Source organism: Salarias fasciatus, chromosome 3 (genome assembly GCF_902148845.1).
Source record: "Salarias fasciatus chromosome 3, fSalaFa1.1, whole genome shotgun sequence".
Lineage (NCBI taxonomy): Eukaryota > Metazoa > Chordata > Actinopteri > Blenniiformes > Blenniidae > Salarias > Salarias fasciatus.
The window spans coordinates 28,977,737-28,998,887 of NC_043747.1; the positions used below are offsets into that span (position 1 = coordinate 28,977,737).

A 21,151-nucleotide genomic window follows, 5' to 3' on the forward strand; every position below is an offset into this window, starting at 1 on the left:
ATTTTACTGTGATCGTTGCATCAGGTTGAGGGGACTGAACTGTCCAAGGTGCTGAACTTCAGAGCAGTTCTGGATCTTCACAGTGAAACTTCACAGAGCTACAGCAGTGAAGCACATGTCTCTGGATGTTCTCTCATCCGGATAGAGATTGTTCCGTGAGCTGCTCCGCCTCCCCTCCCCCGTCAAGCAGAGGCGGAACCAATCACCTGGTTCATGTCGCCGGCCGGCTGGGTGTGGAGGGAGACACCTGTGTTTGCAGCCTTCCTGCATATGAAGCAGGGCGTGGTTCTCCCAACTGTTAATGAAACAGAAAAGATGTTTCTGTCTGAGACGAACCTGTGCTAAAAGCTCTTCGCAACTGTCGAAGGACAGCTGGTAAACAGCTGGTTAACCGCTGGTAACAAGCCGGTAAACAGCTGGTAAACAGCTGGTAACAGCTGTAACGACCAGCCGGGAACCAGCTGGTAACCAGCCGGTAAACAGCTGGAAACAGCTGGTAACCAGCCGGTAAACAGCTGGTAAACAGCTGGTAACCAGCTGGTTAACAGCTGTAACCAGCCGGTACCAGCTGGTTTAACAGCTGGTAACCAGCCGGTAACCAGCTGGTTAACAGCTGGTAACCAGCCGGTAAACAGCTGGTAAACAGCTGGTTAACAGTGGTAACCAGCCGGTAACCAGCTGGTAAACAGCGGTTAAACCACTAGTCAGGCTGAACAGAGAAATTGTTTGTTGCGTTCAGGAGCGCCTGGGACATTCCTGCTTCAAACTGTTAGTTTAATGATTATTGGATTTGAAGAAGAAATAATAATTATTTAAAATGTGGACGAAGTTTAGCAAATTTAGCAACAGAAAACAGACAAAATGACACCTGCTGGTGGAAGATAATCAGCAGTTGCTGGTTGAAAGCTCTTCTTAACGTGAATATATCAGTTGATTGGTGCCCATTGAAATCAGAACTCAGTGGTTCTGTTCACTTTGAAATTAACCTGCAAAAAGCATTGAAATGTCAGAACAGACTGACTTGCGCTCCAGTTGTCTGACGACAGACTGAAAGTTCCACTGTTTAGCAGAGTCCAGACACCGACCTCCTCTGGATGCCTCTGACCCTCCTGACCCTGTCCAGCCTCAGATCGTCTTCTTCTCTAGAACACAGGAGAACAGATCAATCATGAAGCTGGTTTAGAACTGGTGAAAGAATAATGACAGAGAACCCTCTACAGGTTATGACAACATGAAGCACAGTTCTGTTCATTATAAATCAGTCCTGCAGAAGAGAGAGGTCTCTCCTCCTCCTTACTGTGGTGTGTGTGTGTGTGTGTGTGTGTGTGTGTGTGTGTGTGTGTGTGTGTGTGTGTGTGTGTGTGTGTGTGTGTGTGTGTGTGTCCTACTTGCAGCCGCTGTGCGGTGTGTCAAAGTGTGTGTCCTCTCAGTTGTGAATTTCCCTTTCCGACCGCACTTCAGTGGGCAAACAGCAAAACTCTCAGATCATCAGAGACTAAAACCTCCAGATCACTTCCTCTGAGTCCAGCCAGAGAGCAGCAGCAGGAGAGACCGGCCGGACTGGACGATGGAGGGAAGACGTGTTCTGCAGCTGCTCTGTAAGAACTGTTCTCTGCAGGTTCTCCTGTCTCCTCCACCTGAGAACCTCAGACCAGCTCCTCTCTCTCTGCAGGTCTGACCTTCACTCTCATCTCCACCACTCTGCCATCTCTTCAAGGTCAGTGAAGGTTCCTCCATCGTGTTAGATCCAGTTTGTGTGTTGGTTTCAGGTTCTGTCCAGTCTGGACGTTACAGTGACTCTTTGAAGAGCAGTTCAGCTCCTGAAGCTCCGTCTGGTGGCTGGTGGTGAGCTGCTGTAGCGCCCGGTTCTGGTAGAACTAACTAATGGTTGCTTTCTCACTACAATGAAGACAGACTCGACCATCAGACCACGGACCTTTATCAGCTCACAGCTGATTCCTGTCTGGCGACTGTTTGGTCCATGGTGTTGTCGTGTATTCGGGTTGGGGTTGAGGGTGGAGTTTGGGGAGTATTTATGGGATGGTGCAGCTGAATACCTCCAAGATCAAGGAAATGGTGGTAGTGTTCGGGCAGAATAGAGCCCCCCGCCTCCAGAGCATTTCTCTCGGGGGACGTAGGGTAAGGTGTTCAGGACGTGGAAGTACCAGGGACTGCAGCTGGTCAGTAAACTGACTGGTCAGAGCTGAACTCTCTGGTTTCAGACCCTGGAGAACGCTCTCTCCATCCTGGACAATCCATTCTTCTTCAGTGTTGGTTCCTCTCGTTCTCAGCAGGACTGACTGTGAGTCCCAGCAGATCTCAGTTCCTTCAAGGAGACTCAGTGTCTCTGAGCTGTGAGGAGGACGGATGGACAGTTTGGAGGAAGACCAGCAGGAGACAGAGGAGTTCATGTGAAGACGGGTGGGGGAAACCTGCTGGTTCCTCCTGTAGCATCGGCTACATGTTTACCTGGGACAGTGGAGTTTACTGGTGTGAGTCCAGAGAGGGAGCAGCTGGAAGCAGCATCAACATCACTGTAGCTGGTAAGTGTGTGGTGTGTGTGTGGTGTGTGTGTGTGTGTGTGTGTGTGTGTGTGTGTGTGTGGTGTGTGTGTGTGTGTTACCCAGACTGTTAGACACCATCCTGGAAGCTGTGTTCACCATGTCTCCGTGTGTCCTGTGGTGTCCAGTCTTCCCAGGGCGGGACACCACAAGTTCCCCAGCTGGGAGTCTCTCTGTAGCTCCGCCCACTGATGTAGCTCCGCCCAAGTCTGGAGCTCCACTCACTTCTCTTCAGCTTGTGATCACAGTTGTCCGCCACCTGGTGGTTTTCTGTCCGTACTTCATCTCCACTCTGCTCATGGTGTCGATATATCGAGGCAGAGCCAAAGGTAACTGACTTACTAACTAATTGAGCAATCAATCAACCATTCATCAACAAGCCAAGAAATAAACCAACATTCAATCGACCAACTAACAAACCATTCAACAGCCAGGATACTAACTAATCACAAGTTAGCATTGGTTGACTGACCAGCCAGCTAATCAAGACATGAATAACCAACTTAACAGGCCAATCAACCAACCGATTACCAAAGTAACTGACCAACTCACCATTAAACCCACCATCCAACCAGTAAATAAACCAATCATTGATTCACCCAACTAACAATCCAATGACTAACCAACAGTCCAATCACAAGTTAACCCAATGCCTCAATCTACTAGGTAACAAATCAACCAACATACCAACTAGTTACCTACAAACTGAAAAGAAAATCAACCAGCTAATCAATTACACAACAAATGAACCAACTAATGAAATAAACTACCAACCCAACCAGCACCCAAAATACTAATGACAAGGTAACTTCTGACTGACTAACTAACCAACCGTTCATCTCTTGATGACTGGCAGCTACTGGATCTGTCTTGTACTAAATATTTTCTTTTTTAAACCACAGGAACCAAATAAGTCGTCTCCATGGCGATGCCCTCCTTCATCCAGGCTGAGCAGGGATTGGACGACGGAGTGATGATGTCATAACCAGTAAGCAGTCAGCGTCTGTTCTGAGGATGCGGAGTTGCTGTTGTTGTCGTGCAGAATGAATAAAGCCTTCAGATTTTGAGTTGACTGGAAAGATTTGGTGTTTGTGGTCACTTCCTGTTTCGCCTCGACGCCTCGCTCAGACTTCCTGTTCCAGCACGGCGCGTCAGTGTAGTCAAACCACAGGTGGTCGACTGCTGGCAGGTTCCCACGTTACTGACATGATAAATAACTCAGAGTTTCATCAAGGCATGAAGTGAGAGCTGCTTCTTTTACTGACAGAGAAGGTCAACAGAACCATTCCCTCTGGACCAGTGCGTGGGACCGTGCGTTTCACACTAAGGCCTTCAGAACAGATCCGCCTGAACCAATCCACCTCTCAATAACTATTTGTCTACAAAAAAAAATCTTATTATGCAGTATGCACATAAAGAGTTGTTGCACAGCAGATAGATACTGTTGCAGCCAGAATAAATGCCTTTGCTGAAGTGCACAAGTCCTACTACATCTGTGCACATACAATGAGCATCAACAACTTAACAAAACAGCAATATTAGTTAGGAAAGAGGACATTTTACTCACCAAATCCCGATTATTTGAAACAAAATACAATCCTCCTTTCCTTCCTCAAAAAGAGTTCAACTGCTCTGTCATATACGATTATCCAGCGTTCAGTTCCATAAAGCCAGGGCTGAAAGTCCAGCTGTCCTGTGGATTTCTGGGTAAGTTTATTTCTCTTCAGGTCTCTTCTTCTGTCTTGGAATAATTGAGGTAGGCGACCAACAACTTAGGTGCATACCCGCCCCCTACTGTATCTCTTGGTGAATGTAAATCAGAGGCCTGGATCTGCTGCTGTTAGAAGCCAGAAGGCGCTGAGTCGCCAACTCGAAATCTGATTAGTTGAAGCAACTGTCTGATTGGTTGAAGCAACTCTCTGATTGATGCTTCACTTTACTTCACTGCGCCATCAGAACGGACAATCAAGGCCTCGGGCAGATTTCTTTGACCCTAGCAACAGATGATGGCTGAAATCTGATTGGTTAAATGATTTAATATGAAAAAAAACATGTCTGGAAGCAGCGCAACCACGGGAAAACTATGAAAGGAACTGGAACATACCGTTTGGAATCATTTATTAATTATTTATGGACAAAATATAATTTACATCAGTCTGTAATTCAGATAATTTTTAGGCCAGCAGAGAAGGCTTTGCAGGCCCTGACGGAGCACCACTGCTCTGGACACTTGAATCACTTTGGTAGTATTTTAAAACAGAGCCCTGCCTATGATCTGAGCTCCACTAGCTTTACCTGTGATGTTATATCTCTGATCCTCAGGTGAAGGTGTTGTCTGATCGGGTTCAGGAGAGAGACCAAACACCAGGCAGATAGACTGGTGGTGTGGAAGGGACGCCCCCCCGTGGAGCAACCCCAACTATAGCAGCAGTCCTGTCTCTTGGATACGCTTCAAAAACAGAGGAACAAAATCGCATGAACGGTATTTCAGATGGTCCAGAGAGGGGCTGGAACATGTGGAACAGTGGCGATTGCTCTAAGACTGCAAGGGAAGCTCAACTTCCCCTAAAATGTCCAAAAAAATAAGTGGTCCAATATTTTACTGTGTGTGAACATTTCATTGATTAAATATGTGCTACAACCCGTTCATCTTTTGTTCAGAATCAGCTTCTTATCTCAGGTAATTAACTCAGCTTTTTTTCCTACTCCTCCTCGCAGCGGCGCGGCACTTTAAAACAGCTGGACGCTGAGCGCCATGCGGGAAGCTCGCGTGGTTGTTCTGCTGCAGTGAACTGGACGCTCATTGGATAAAATGCTGGGCTGGTCCCGCACCATCGGACGCTCAGCGTCTCTGGGGTCTATGGGAAGTGGGCTGGCCTGGACGCTGAGCTTCTGCATGCTGATTGGATGATCTGTCTGAAGCTTGATTGACAACGAAATGAGCAAATCAGTGATCTTGAAGTAAAAAAAATGTACCAAAGCGCTTCTGAAGTTTTTCATTCTGTTGTTCTGAGTTGATTCGGAGGCTTTGCTGATCCCTGGAGACTTTGTGATGGTGAAAAACGATTTTTGAAAGAAAAACGACTTAAAAGAGTGACTTTTTAAGTCACTCTGTGGTTTCTCTCCTCGACAAGCAGCTGTGGAGCTTCTCCTTGCGCTGCAGCTCCAGCTGCTCGCAAGCTGCGCACAATGGCAGACAGTGAATGTTGTGGACCAGATTTTAGCGAAACCATTGATAGTCTTCCTATGAAGAGAAAATTCGTGTTAAAACTGCAAGGCAGACCAACTCCTAAGATTGAGTTGGTGCAAAAGGTGGGGAAAAGTAACAGGTCTTTTCAGCTGTCCTTGGTCTGACCAGGTGAGCTGCTGACTGGAAGTGCTGTCCACCAATAAAATGTACTGCTGGCCACGCCTCTAGATGAAACCATCTCAGGGAGGTGTTGTCTGGTCAAAAGTGGGCTTTGTGAATCTATCTAATTTTGACAGGGAATTCAAAAGGCATGAAAAAAGCAATGAACATGTGAGTGCATGTGCAGGTTGAGTTGCCTCAGCAGAGTCAGGGTGAACATGCAATAATGAAGGCGCTCGCATTCAAGTGGCAAACATAAAGAAACCGTAAAACAAAACAGGGCTTTCCTAAACCGCCTTATTGATGTGACTTCATTGCTTGGCCGTCAGGAGCTGTCATTTCGGGGGCATGATGAGAGTGGTGAATCATCCAACAAAGGGAATTACAGGGAGTTTATAGAAACATTATCAAAATATGACTCTGTCTTGGCCACACAATTCCAGTCATCAGCTGTGTTTTCTGGCATGTCCCATACAATCCAAAATGACTTGATCACTGCTCTTTCAGCCACTGTTTCACATGAGATAAAAAGTGAAATTCAGACTGCTCCCTTTTCTGCATGGCAGGTGGATGAGACAACTTATATATAGCTTGCCGTACCCAACTCTCTGTCATTGTTCGCCATGTGGATAGTGCAGGAAAATTCAGGAGCGCTTTATTGGATTTTTTGATGTTTCTGGGGGAAGAGATGCTCAGTCTGTTTCTGGTGTCCTAAATGAGAAAATGCAGGGCTACAATTTCAGAGAGAAACTTATGGCACAAACCTATGATGGGGCTGCTGTCATGTCTGCAGCTCTACATGGTTTGCAGGCCAGAGTTAAAGAAATAGCCCCCAGTGCAACATTTGTGCATTGCTATGCACACAGACTGAATCTGGTGCTGTCTCAGGGGGCTAAATGTTTATCTGAGTGCAGAATTTTCTTTGCATCACTCTCTGGGTTTGCCACATTTTTCTCAAAATCCACAAAGAGGATGTATTTTCTTGAGTCTGCAGGCTGCTCGAGGTTGCCCAGAAACGCTCCTACTCGATGGAATTTCACATCACAGATAGTGAGTACTGTAGCAAACAATTATGATGCCCTCCTACAGACTTTTGAGAAAATCATTGCAGATAAGGCCATGGATGATGATACACTAGATTGTGCCAAAGGCTTTCTGATGAAACTGGAGGATTTCGAGTTTGTGTTCATGTTGTACACATATGAGCAAATCTTCTCTGAGACTGATGTGGTGTTTGACATTGTCCAGCAGAGGGCTATGGATGTTCTGTAATGCAAGAAAAGAATTGAGTCTCTTCTTGCTTATGTCAAAGACAAAAGGTCAGAGGGGGCTTTCCAAGCTGTTTATGCCAAAGCGGCAGATCTCACATCAGACCCACAAACTGAGCCCCTGAAAAAGCGCCGTCTGTCACAATTACAGGATCCCAAGGAACGCTGCAGAAATCTGTACATGGCCATCCTCGACAATCTCTCAGAGAAGATACCTCGGCGTTTTGCAAATTTGGAAAGCATGTGCTTCTTGGAATTAGTCAATCCAGGGAAATTTGATGAGATGAAAAAAGTGTTTCCAGAGGAGGCATATCAGAGTGTCCTGAAATGTTCTGGCCAGTTCTTTGAGGGAGACTGAGGTCTGAACTTCAAATCCTATATTCAAACCAGGACTTGCAGGGCAACAGGGGAAAGCTATGTGGTTTCTTGCTGTTTCTGAAAGACATGGAGCTGGACAGTGCAATGCCTCAGTTGTACAAACTTTTGTCATTGGTAGCAACGATTGGTGCTACATCTGCAGGTGTGGAAAGGAGTTTCTCCTGTTTAAAGCGGCTCAAGTCTTACACCCGCAACACAATGGGCCAAAGCCATTTAAGCAGCCTAGCTCTGCTGGCCATTGAGAGGACACTGGTCAAGTCCCTGGAAAAGACACCTAGCTGGTATGACAGGGTCACAGATCATTTTCTTGAAAAGGAACGGAGGGTAGAATTTACGTACAAATAATCAGACGCATAATAAAATATATGCTGAAAATGAGCTTCCCCTCCTTGGAAGACCAGCAGCCACCACTGATGTGGAACATATACGACACACATCAAAAACGCTGCCCTCTTGGTATGGGTCGGGGCTGAAGCAGTTCTCCATCTGCGCTGAAGAGGGCCATGGGCACTGAAGAGGAGAGGAGCTACCTTCATCTGGAAATATCTAACATTGTTTCTTCGGGATGTTACATTCATTGAGTACTCAAAGGAAACAAATTTATTGTCATGAAACAGGCTGCACATTTCTGACACTGATTTTGTATGAGGATACAGACAAAGGAAGAAAGCTTCTGGATCAAGCGCAATCGGACCGAAATGGGTCTGTGCAGTTTAATAAGAGGTCATCTGCATATAAAGCCAACTGAAGTGTACGAACGCCCCCCTCTTGATACCCTTAACACTAAGAGCCACATCGCTAGAGGTTCCATTGCAAGGTTGGAAAATAGGGGCGACAGGGGAACACAAAAGTGAACCATCAAATATTTCTTTTTTTTTTCACTTTTACTGTGCGTTCCTGTAAGCATGACAGCAAGATTTTGTTCCTCAATCAGTGACTGAAGTGCAATAGAACCCTGCCATGAACCGCTCCGGAGGGGGAGTTATTTTAATGTAGCGTTATTTGTACGGACTGCTGCTTGTGGTGTTGAATAGAAGCCTTTGAACCAGGGCTGAGTCCAACTTGGCCAAGTGGTGTAAATAGGTAATCAAATCCTGAGTGGTCAAATGCTTTATGTGCAACAAGTGATGTGAGGAGCTCTGGATTTGGGCAAGTGTTTGAATATACTGTTGTGTAGGCGTCTGAATTTACCAAATTACTGTCTATTTACTGGTTTATTTTTGGCTTTTTCACATCTTTGACATGATGCAAAGGTGAGGAATAAATACACATTAATGAAAAGGCGTGTCGTTTCCACATCTGGTTAATTTGAGGCGTTTCTGAAGGAAAACGATCCTGGAAGTTCTCGATCATGGAGATGAAGAACAAGTGGCGGTACGGCAGGCGTCCACAGGTTTGATAACGACTGATTTTTTCGTTCTGCTCGGTTTGATAAATGAGGGCCCTGGTCCTAGTTATTGTCATACAGGGTTTACATGTCATTCTGCTGCTGAATGTCTTGCTGCAGTCTGGACACGGTGTCCTGGTGATTGTTAGCGGCTACGTGCAGCCCTCCGTCTGGTCCTCTACTTCTCCACCAGTCTGGTCGACAGCTGAATTTCACTGGACCTGATTTTATTCCATATGCTGTCGTGGAATTTATTTAAAAAAGTATCCTAGGCCAGTCACGGTGCAAAAAAACCCACAAACATATATTCCAGAAAAAAACGTAAAATCCTCAATTATATCCTCTTGGTTCTTGAAGTCTTCAATCATAGTTCTCCTCGGAAAAATCAGGCAGAGTCAGAGTCAGAATGCAAAAGGAGGACTTTATTCCCAAAAAACCTCCTGGCAGCAAGACCCCGACCGAAGAACTGACGCGCGGAGCACTCTCCGCTCCATCTATTTATACTATTTTTTGGGAGTTCGTCAACTCTCAATGGACTCTTCGTCAAGACACAATTGTTCAAAACCATTTGTTGAGTCTTAGTTGAGTCTTTGTCAAGACCAGTGTTGGGCAAGTTACTTTAAAAAAGTAATTAGTTAGAATTACAAATTACTTCTCCCAAAAAGTAATTCAGTTAGTAACTCAGTTACCTCACTGAAAAAGTAATTAGTTACTCACCAAAGTAACTGACGTTATTTTTCATGTTCTACACATTACCACATTCTATAACATCTATAACATCAAAGATGTTTATATCAACTGATTGAAGAATAAAACACTTTATACAGTATTTTAGAACATTAGTATTTATTTGAACTAAATTGCAGCCTGTTAAGAAAACACAAATGTAAACTTCTGGCCATTAAGTATTGCAAATCTCTGTAACTGTACATTAGGCCTACTGTGTTCCAGTGGACCTGCAGTCAGTGTTCAGCTCGGCTCTGGTCGCCTGCTGGTTGCTTGTTTTAACAGAGCGGCTCCTCTCCCTCCTGCTGCGTTTGGACTCGGGGTCGGGTTAGCAGCAGCAACAAGTGTCATGCCAGCATGTGGCAGACGTGGATAAAGTCTTCCAGTGAGGCTTCCAGTTTCAGAACGCTACCTTTCTATGTCCTGGGCTCGAGCTCCACGCCATTGTCTCTGGTCTTGTTGTGTTTACCGGTTCAGAGCGTGCAGCGAGTGAGACACGTGGGCAGGGCATGCCCGCCCACCAACCATCATCATGGCGTCTTCATCTCCCCCCCCCCCCCCCCCCCCCCCCCCCCCCCTCCATTCCCCCTCTCCCCCTCCTCCCTGCTCTCTCCTGCAGCTGATGTGTAAGGCAGCAGCGGACACTCGCGCTTCATTCAGTCAGTAGTAGCGCGCCACTTCATATTCTTAGTAACGGTAACGGCGTTGCAACGATGGGAAAAGTAAACTAATTAGATTATTCGTTACTGAAAAAAATAACGCCGTTACTAACGCCGTTTATTCTAACGCCGTTATTCCCAACACTGGTCAAGACACAATCACTCAAAGCCATTCGTTGCTTCTCAATTGACTCTTCCCCCCTCCCTACAAAGGTCAATGTCGTGACCCCTTGGGAAGCCCTCTCAGCCTCCAAGTCTCCAAATGCCAGGTGTTGTGCAACAAATCATAGTGTCACATTTCTTATCCAATGAGCCTCATTTACACCAGAGGGAGACAGAGAGACAATTGACCTGTAGTCTTGACTTTAGAAAAAACAAACTGTCCAGCTGCCAAGAGGCTGCCGTAAAAACGAAAAATGGCAGGCTGGCGAACAGAAAAAGGATACATCTCTTTTCTACGCCTGTGTCCACTAGCATACTATAACTAACAGAGACATGCATTACATGAACAATAGTGAATAAAATAATATAATAAGCATGATGTAAAGAATATTATAAAATTATTCAACAATGCTCGTTCCTTGGAGTATGTGTTAACATTGTTCTGGATCTTTTTCAACAGGAGGATGTATTCCTTGGCATTGGTTGCTGTGTTAGCATCTAGCGACTCAGCACCATTGATTTGAATCAGGCTATTAACATGCACTGATAACATGCACTATAGGCAGTAGCGGCCGGTGGAGCAGGGCGCAGGTGGCGGGAGCGCTTGTTTCGTTCGCCTACACTGTCAGCGGCGGGTGGTGCGGCGTTAATTCACTTCCGCATTGGCGGGAGCGCTCGTTTCCATTCCCGCGCATTCCAGGCGGGCAGTGTTGAAGAAACCAGTTTATTAAAAATAATCGTTGCCTACCTGTTGTGTTGTTTGGAATGTGCCTTGAATTTTAATGAAAATGAAAATTTTAATGAAAATAAAGTCCTTCAACAAACAAATAACAAACTTAGTCCGTGCTGTGAGTTGACCTGTTCCATTAGAAGGGATCTTCTGAACCACAGATTACCCTCCATGGGGATGGGTTTCAGGGACAGAGTCGATTCCTTCAGTCGAAGTGTGGACGGGCGGGCAGCCAGGGCTGGGAAGCAGAAGGGAGTCGGAACTCTGACACTGCAGGTGAAACAAATCTGCAATCAGCAGCCAGCAAGGCTCCGCCCATCTGAAACCAAAACAGAACACAAGACCACAGACCCCACTGTGGCTGCAGAGGAGCAGAAAACGACAGACAGGGTCAACAAAGGATCTTTGGTTTTGACACAGTCTTTTGTAGGTGTTCTGGTGGTGAGGATCTCAGAGACCTGCGTCCTCACATGGCACCACACCGCTGTTCTGTTCTGGCAGGGAACTGCACACTCTGCACAGGAACCAGGTGTCCGCGGTTACGTCCCACTGTTCCATCCATCAGATAGGAATGTGGTGTGGTGTGGCGCTTCACCTCCGTCCAAGACAGTTTCTGACAGTTTCTAGCTCTGTATGCCAAGAGAGCTAAACAAGGATCTGCTGCCTTCTTCAGTAGAACTTTCCTTTCTATTATGCAGCTCAACAACCACTCAGCTGCTGGCTCAGGCCAGGCCAATACATTAACTGTCTGACACTTTCCCTGGATTGTACCACCCCCTGGGTGGTACAATCCAACATGCAGTCTGGCAAGGGCATCGTTCCTCATGGCAGATAGAGATATACTTCATTAATCCCAACCTGGGAAATTCAAGATGGGATAACCTGTCTTGTAAACAGAAGATCCTTCAGTCTTTCAGTGTTGGGTCTTTTAGCATGGTGTCTCTGGCCAACCTGCTTCTGTTTCCTACCTGAAACATTTGCCAATGAGAAAATTTCTGAATCTTTCACAGGCCCTGGTCGGTCTCAGCGTTTCCTCCTCTACCTGAGCATATCTCTGCTCTGTTGGTGTGAGACATATGCCACCGGCTTCCACACATCCTCCCACCACTGAAAGAGGACTCCACCTTGACCATCGGATGAAGCATCTGCCTTCATCCTATGGAAACCTTCACCTCCCTGTTTGGATCATAAATGGCCAGCACTGGAGTTTCCATGAGTGAGTCTTTGTGCATCCTGTCATCCATGTGGTAGACCATTCCTGAGTCCATCTGGAACCTCTGCCATCCTGTTCTGGAAGTGCTCCAACAGGGAGTCTATTGAAATGGTAGCGCCCAAACAGTGTGTTGGGTATATACTTTAATTAGCACTACTGCCATGAAACACAGACATTAACTGCATATCAGGCCATTGTGACACTTGTTCAGTGTCACAGTGACCTGATATGCAGTTAAATGTTAAATTGACTACAATTACATAGCGCTTTTCCCCTGCATTAAACAGACCCCAAAGCGCTTTACACTGCATTATCTCATCTACCCATTCACACACCAGTGGAGGCAGCCGCCATGCCAGGTGCTCAGTCCATCCACTGGAGGCAATTTAGGGTTCAGTGTCTTTCCCAAGGACATGCGGACAGGGGAAGACAGAAATCGAACCAACAACCTCCTGATTGCGAGACGACTGCTCTCCCCATTGAACCACAGCCGCCCCTAAACTCCTGGTCTTGGGCTTGAACTGAACTAGAAAGGTGGGAACTACCTCTCGTCTTTGTCTTGTTGCTGCCTTTGAACCCTCCATCGATGGCTTTGCTGCCACCTGCATCAGATTAAGTGCCTCTCATTGTGACCTGCTGATGTTTCACCTCCTCGTTCTGTCCGTCTCCAGCGTCAGATCTCGGTCCAACTGCATCCTCTCAGACAGTCGCCAATCTGGGCGCCCCACCACAGTCCTGCCTCTGAGGAGCTCGTTACGTAACAGTCCATACTCAGCATTCGGCTAGTGCATACAGTGCAGAGATGAAAGAGTCAACATCTTCATTCTCTCCTAGGACACACATATTGAACTTTGCCAGCTCATACAATGCATTTCTCTTCACAATGAAGTCATTCTGGAAAGCATTTCGGACTAGTATATACTGTCTTTCTGCACCTGCAGTGAGTGACCGTGAACCCACACAGCATGTCATCTGCTTCGTCTGCCAGAGAGTATTGCTCTGGTTTTACCATAAGCTAGCATGCACACCACTTGCAAGAGGAACTCTCTCAAACCTCCGTATCAATATAGGCCACTCCTACAGTCTTGTGAAGCCAAACTCTCGGGTGGCTGTGTGCTGAAGGTTGTACTTGGCCCAGTTGTGGTTGGGACGCCGCCGCCCTCTCTTCACCGAGGTTCTGTCTGCATGCCTGTCTCAGCCTCAGGCACGCTGTTAAAAACAGTTTAAACAGACCAGCGCTTGAGACGGCAAGACGTCCAGACAGCGCTGGTCCCTCACATCCACACAGCACTTTTGACACCATGGCAGCTTATATATATATATTCACCTGAGCCCGGCTGTAAGTTTAGCTTATTAGCTCTGAACACAGCCACCACAAGCTAGCCTGGCCTACAACCATGATGTCATCACGCCATCACTCTCACTACCTGTACTGTCACAGGATTACAGCAGTATCATCTCAGTGGTTGTTGTGGGAACAGTGGTTGTTGTGGGAACAGTGGTCTTTGTGGGAACAGTTGTCATCGTGGGAACAGAGGTCATTGTGGAAACAGTGGTTGATGTGGGAACAGTGGTCAATGAGGGAACAGTGGTTGTTTTGGGAACAGTAGTCGATGAGGGAACAGTGGTTGATGTGGGAACAGTGGTCGATGAGGGAACAGTGGTCGATGTGGGAACAGTGGTCGATGTGGGAACAGTGGTTGATGTGGGAACAGTGGTCGATGAGGGAACAGTGGTTGATGTGGGAACAGGGGTCGATGAGGGAACAGTGGTTGATGTGGGAACAGTGGTTGATGAGGGAACAGTGGTTGATGTGGGAACAGTGGTCGATAAGGGAACAGTGGTTGATGTGGGAACAGGGGTCGATGAGGGAACAGTGGTTGATTTGAGAACAGTGGTCGATGTGGAAACAGTGGTTGATGTGGGAACAGTGGTCGATGAGGGAACAGTGGTTGATGTGGGAACAGGGGTCGATGAGGGAACAGTGGTTGATGTGGGAACAGTGGTCGATGAGGGAACAGTGGTTGATGTGGGAACAGTGGTCGATGTGGGAACAGTGGTTGATGTGGGAACAGGGGTCGATGAGGGAACAGTGGTTGATTTGAGAACAGTGGTCGATGCGGGAACAATCAATCAATCAAATTTTATTTCTAAAGCGCCTTCCAACTGCCAAACGGAGCACAAGGCGCTTAACAGAGTAAAACAAAATAAATAAGTAAAAACACTTTAAGACACAAAGTACTAAAAGGGGCTAAACATCAAACGCTAAATGAAAAGGTGCGTTTTCAGATGACATTTAAAAACATTAAGTGCAGTGATAGACTTTAAATCCAGAGGAAGAGAGTTCCAGAGCTTCGGGCCAAGAACAGCAAAAGAGCGGTCACCAAACTTCTATATCTCGCCCTGGGGACAACCAAGGAGGTGTGGCTTGACGAGCGTAGAGTCCTGGCAGGTTGATAAATTTGCAACAGCTCTGAGATGTAAGGGGGGGCATACCCATTAGTAGCCATAAACACAAACACCAGAATCTTGTACTGGACTCGGAACCGCACCGGAAGCCAGTGGAGAGCTTGAAGGACCGGAGTAATGTGTGAGTATTTTGAGGAGTTGGAGATGAGACGAGCTGCTGCGTTCTGAACCAACTGAAGTTTATGGAGGAGTGAGAGATTCAGTCCAGCGTAAAGGGCGTTACAATAGTCAAGTCTTGAGCTGATGAGAGCATGAGCGGCCTTCTCTAAATCTGCCCGAGACAAGAATGGCTTAACTCTGCTCAGAAGCCTTAGTTGGAAAAAGCCCGCCCTCACAACAGAACTGATCTGCTTTTCAAAGTTAAGTTCATTATCAAAAATCACACCCAGATTCCTCACAGCAGAAGCAAATTGTGGGGTGGATGAACCAAAATCTGGGGAACTGTGGGTTGGGTCAGAACTGAAGTGGATATATTCAGTCTTTTCCCCATTCAAATGAAGGAAATTCTGTGACAACCACTGTTTGATGGTGTGGAGACAGTTATTGAGGGGATCTAACGCAGAGCGATCATTATAGATAACTGGAAGATAAATCTGGAGATCGTCTGCATAAAAGTGAAATTGGATGTTGTGACTGGAGATAAGTCGACCAAGCGGTAGCATATATAATGAAAACAGAATGGGACCAAGAATAGAGCCTTGAGGCACTCCAGACGAGAGAGGAGCAGCAGAAGACGCAAACTCATTTATATGTACCGTGAAGGATCTGTTTGAGAGATAGGAGGAAAACCACTTGAGAACCGCACCCTGCAGGCCTACAGTGTGTTGAAGTCTGGAAATGAGGATGGAATGATCCACGGTATCAAAGGCAGCGGTAAGATCTAATAACACCAAGACAACAGAACTTCTGTTGTCTAGAGCTGTCAATATATCATTATGGACCCTCAACAACGCAGACTCGGTGCTATGTCTCGACCTGAAGCCTGATTGAAATTTGTCCGCAATGCCATTAGAATTAAGGTGAGAGAGAAGCTGCGAAAAAACAAGCTTCTCCATCAGTTTGGACAAAAAAGGCAGGTGAGAGATAGGACGGAAGTTAGATAAGAGGGAGGGATCCAGACCGGGTTTTTTAAGCAATGGTTTTACGATGGCGTGCTTGAGAGCAGCTGGCACAATGCCCAAACTAAAACAGCTGTTTATGAAGGAAACAAGGCATGGGCCTAAGATGTCAACAGCTTCCTTCATAATATGAGTAGGGACAGTGTCTAGTGCACAAGTTGTCGACTTCAACCCCTGGACAGCTATTTTGAGGTCCACAAGAGTAACAGGGTCAAAACTCTCAAACACACATTGTGCAGCAGAAATGGATGTGAAGGCCGTAGGAACAGGTGTAATCGCTTGCCTAATAGACATAACTTTGTCCAAAAAATATTGCTTAAAAGCATTGCAGGTTTGTTCAGAAACGGTGGTTGATGTGGGAACAGCGGTCGATGCGGGAACAGTGGTTGATGTGGGAACAGCAGTCGATGAGGGAACAGTGGTTGATGTGGGAACAGCAGTCGATGAGGGAACAGTGGTTGATGTGGGAACAGTGGTTGATTTGAAAACAGTGGTCGATGTGGGAACAGTGGTCGATGAGGGAACAGTGGTTGATGTGGGAACAGGGGTCGATGAGGGGACAGTGGTTGATGTGGGAACGGGGTCGTCCTGAGAACATTATGGGAATTGTTGTGATTTTGGTGGTTGGCTGAGCTACGGTAGTAACAGTTGTCATGGTAACAGTGGAGGTGGAGGAGGTGCGAGCCCAAATTCTCGGCCTTTATAGTTTCATGATAAATGACCTGTTCTAATCACAAAGATCAACTTTCTGCTATTGCTGAGGTTGTGGTTGTTTCGTTTGTTTTTCTCTGGTTATTTTTTGTGCTATTTTTGTTTTTAATTTTGTTTTATTTTTGTTTTTGTGTTGATATTTTGAGGTTGTTTCTGTAAAGTCATTTTTAGGTTTGTTTGTTTTTTTGTTTGTGATATATGCTACTGTTTCTTTTGCTGTGCATTGTTGTGATAGTTGTTGTTGTACTAATTGGATTGTTTACATATTTATTGTTGTTGTCTGTGCTGTTGCTGTTTGTGTGTTACTTTGACAGCCTTCCATCTCTGCAGCTCAACCATGGCGATGCCAAGGGTCTTTCTTCATGTGATCGTAGAAAGAAACCCACCAATCAGAGGAGACATCCTGTGTGTGTGTGTGTGTGTGTGTGTGATACTTGCCGCTGCTGAACTGTGTTTTTGAGGTATACATCCTGAGTGAGAGCAGCTGTGAGACACGTAGACTGGAACCAGGCTGACTGGACGATGGAGGGAAGACGTGTTCTGCAGCTGCTCTGTAAGAACTGTTCTCCACAGGTTCTCCTGTCTCCTCCACCTGAGAACCTCAGACCAGCTCCTCTCTCTCTGCAGGTCTGACCTTCACTCTCATCTCCACCACTCTGCCATCTCCTCCAGGTCAGTGAACGCCTCGTTCCTCTGCTTCCTGCTTCAGTGATCAGTGTTTTCAATCCCTGTTCTGTCCAGTCTGTCCTGCATCCTGCTGCTGCTTCGTTCCTCAGTGTGGGTTCCTCTCGTTCTCAGCAGGTCTGACTGTGAGTCCCAGCAGATCTCAGTTCCTTCAAGGAGCCTCAGTGTCTCTGAGCTGTGAGGAGGACGGATGGACAGTGTGGAGGAAGACCAAAAGAAGAGAGAGGAGTTCATGTGAAGACGGGTGGGGGAAACCTGCTGGTTCCTCCTGTAGCATCAGCTACATGTTTACCTGGGACAGTGGAGTTTACTGGTGTGAGTCCAGAGAGGGAGCAGCTGGAAGCAGCATCAACATCACTTCAGGTGAATGTGTGTGTGTGTGTGTGTGTGTGTGTGTGTGTGTGTGTGTGTGTGTGTGTGTGTGTGTGCGTGCGTGCGTGCGTGCGTGCGTGCGTGCGTGCGTGCGTGCGTGCGTGCGTGCGTGCGTGTGTGTGTGTGTCTCAGATGCTGGACTCTGCTCTCTGTGTCCAGATACAGTGGTCCTCCAGAGTCCAGTCCTCCCTGTGATGGAGGGACAGGACGTCACTCTGGGTTGTAGAACCAGCGCTCCCTCCACCCTCTCAGCTAGTTTCTTTAAAGATGGCGTCTTCATCGGGACCGAGTCCACAGGTCACATGACCCTCCGCCATGTTTCCCGCTCTGCTGAAGGCCTCTACAGGTGTAGCTTCAGAGGTGTTGGAGAGTCTCCACCCAGCTGGATCTCTGTCTCAGGTGAGGAGCTGAACTCTGCTTCCTGATTCAGCCTCATGTTCACCTGCTGGGACTCTCTCTACAGCTCCACCTACCAAGGCAGCTCCGCCCACTGAGGAAACTCCACCCAGAAGTGGAGCTCCGCCCATTTCCATCACCTCCCTCCAGCTTGTGGTCAGAGTTTTCTGCTACCTGGTGGTTTTCTCTCTGAACTCCATCTCCACTCTGCTCACGGTGTCTTTATATCAAGACAGAACCAAAGGTAACTAATTGACTAACTAACTAACCAATCGTATGATCAAGATTCAAGATTCTTTATTTGTCACCACTCAGTTTTCTGGGCAGCGAAATTGCAGCAGGTCCACTACAGTGCAATACAATTAAAAGTACTCCATAATAAATAGCAAATAGTCCACAATAGTAAGTACAAAACGTTGACAATAGTGAGTAAAGTGTTCTATAATAGGTGAGGAGGAGAGGGACTATATATAGAGTAATAAAGTTAGTTTGCTGTTTGTCTAAGGTAGTTGGATCGTCGGGTAAGGTATTGCACATAGGAATAAATAAATAGTTGGCACTATTGGCACTACCCGATACGGGTACACGAGTGGTGGTGTCAATAGAGATGGTTCACAGTAATTTATCTAGCAGGTGTTCATGTTGAGTACCGTGTTCTATCTGCCCAGGGGAAGAAGCTGTTTTTGAGTCTGTTTGTTTCGCTGGTGATGGAGCTGACCCTTCCTCCAGAGGGCAGCATGCAGGACAGGTGGCGGACATCTCTCATGATTGCCTCGGCTCTGGTAGGACATCTAGAGTTGGCGATAGTGTCCTTGGGGGTGGGGTTCACCTTCTCCGCTGTTCTTCTGACCGCTGCAATCAACCAACAAACCCACCAACTGAACACCCAACCAACCAATGAACGACCAGCACACTAACTAATAACCAGATGACTTTTCAATGATTGACAAACCAACGACTCAAGACATGAACGAACCAACTGAATCAGCCGATCTACTAACCGGTGAACCCATCTGAGCACCTGTCAGGACTCTCTGTCCTCTCTGTCCTCTCTGTGTCCTGCTTGTCTCTCCAAGCTTCCCTCAGTCTCTCATTGATCCCATCGTCCACTCCCCGGTCAGCTCCTCCTCCCTGTGTGCTGACAGTGTGTCCCCCTGTCTCTCTCCCTGTCCTCCTGTTCTGACTGACAGTCGTCCTGCTTGTTCTCCCGTCTGTTTCCTGTGTTCTTTGACTCCTCCTCTGTTCTCTGGATTATTCTCTGTCTGCTCCTGCTGGATTCCTCTGCTGCAGAGTTTCCATCAGTAAAAACTCTGACCACTGATCATTAAACCAACCATCCAACTAGTAAATCACCCAATCATTGATTCAACCAACTAACAATCCAGTAACTAACCAACACACCAATCACAAGTTAACTCAATGCCTCAATCTGCTCGGTAATCAAGCAACCGACAAAACAACTAGTTACCTACAAACTAACAAGAAAGACAAAAAACTAATCAATTAAACAACAAATGAAATAAACTAACAACCCAGCCAGCAACCAAAACACTAATGACCAGTTAACTTTGGACTGACTGACTAACCAACCGTTCATCTCTTGATGACTGACAGCTGCCTGGATCTGTCTTGTTGTACTATTTTCTTTTTTAAACCACAGGAAATGAACAAGTCGTCCCCATGGCGACGCCCTCCGGCTGAGCAGGGATTGGACGATGGAGTGATGATGTCATAACCAGTATAACCAGTCAGCGTCCGCTCTGAAGATGTGCAGCTGTTGTTGTTGTTGTGCAGAATGAATAAAACCTTCAGATTTTCAGTCGACTGAAGAGCTTTGGTGTTTGTGATCACTTCCTGTTTTCAGAGAAGGCCCCTCGCTCAGACTTCCTATTAAACAGCGGCGCCTCAGTGAGGTCAAACCACAGGTGGTCGACTGCTGGCAGGTTGACTCGTTACTGACACGTCAAGGTAAAGAACTTTAAAGAGTGAGAAACAGAAGAGTTTCTACTGGTGGGGAAGAGGAACTTTCTGTCTAATGGGTGATTCTCTGAAATCGGTGCTCTTTGAGCTCTCTGAGTATTGAAAAATATTCCACAAAAAATTGTGTTTCTAATAATTGCATCTGATTGAAGACATATTTGAACCTCAGAGAAAATAGGAATTCCCACCTTTTGCATGAAATCCAAATGAATGTGAAATATTATTGATTTAAAAGGGACTGGCTGGTGCAACATTCAACCCTGTAACAGCGCTTCAACCATGTAAAAGTGCTTTTTTGTTACGTGGTTGAATGTTACGGGGTTGAAGATTTTAGCTAAAGTAGTCACACATCCACATTAGCTAGGGTGTAGAGCATCATATACCATGAGGAAAACAAGAAATTCATGTATTTTACCAAGACAATTATTTGCTTTTACTCAAACAACAGTAAGTATCATTTATGTATGTAACAGAGTTGAAATGTTGAGCTTGACGATGTCAATCTGATGATAAAAACAATTAAATATCACAAAGAAAGTATGCGAACACTTTCCTCTCTTAACAGAATGTGCGGAAAAAAGATGAGAGATGTCACTTTCTGGATGCTGAAGAACTTGGGCTGAACCGTTTTTTTGAAAAGGGGGAGGGTTAATATGGTGTTACGGGGTTGAACAAAACTGAGGGACATGGTTAAATAAAGCCATTGTATACATTTTTAATGTATTTTTCTTATATTTCTTCAATTTAGGTAATCATAGACAAGAAAATTATTATATTAGCAAAAAAATATATAGTTACTGGATATTTTTATTTGGTTTATATTCAATGAAAAAGTAACTTTGGTAAGTGGGGACATGTACATTTGGCAGACCTCTAGGCCTCAACAAGTCATAAAATTTTTCTAAACATAATTTTGAAAATATATTTGTGTGCTATAATGCAAATACACATGGATCCTTCAATTTCTTGATTTAAAATGCCTTTTGTT

General features: G+C 46.0%; 1 protein-coding gene across 1 annotated transcript; it reads left to right on the top strand.

Annotated features, from left to right (window-relative positions):
* Positions 1-1,371: 1,371 nt before the first annotated feature.
* Positions 1,372-20,007, top strand: LOC115382826 (uncharacterized). The gene is made up of 11 exons (XM_030084747.1): positions 1,372-1,598; positions 1,673-1,717; positions 2,292-2,543; positions 2,690-2,890; positions 17,207-17,284; positions 17,359-17,403; positions 17,530-17,778; positions 17,947-18,186; positions 18,251-18,427; positions 18,852-18,965; positions 19,844-20,007. Exons 1-11 carry the CDS (start codon positions 1,568-1,570, stop codon positions 19,882-19,884), a joined length of 1,473 nt encoding a protein of 490 aa, XP_029940607.1. The 5' UTR covers positions 1,372-1,567; the 3' UTR covers positions 19,885-20,007.
* Positions 20,008-21,151: the final 1,144 nt, after the last annotated feature.

Excerpts from the sequence above, each read along its gene's own strand:
- LOC115382826 (XM_030084747.1), top strand. The coding sequence starts at position 1,568 with ATGGAGGGAAGACGTGTTCTGCAGCTGCTCT. Across the intron at positions 1,599-1,672 it reads ACGTGTTCTGCAGCTGCTCT|GTCTGACCTTCACTCTCATC; the intron begins GTAAGAACTGTT and ends CTCTCTCTGCAG. Across the intron at positions 18,966-19,843 it reads TCATGATTGCCTCGGCTCTG|GAAATGAACAAGTCGTCCCC; the intron begins GTAGGACATCTA and ends TTTAAACCACAG.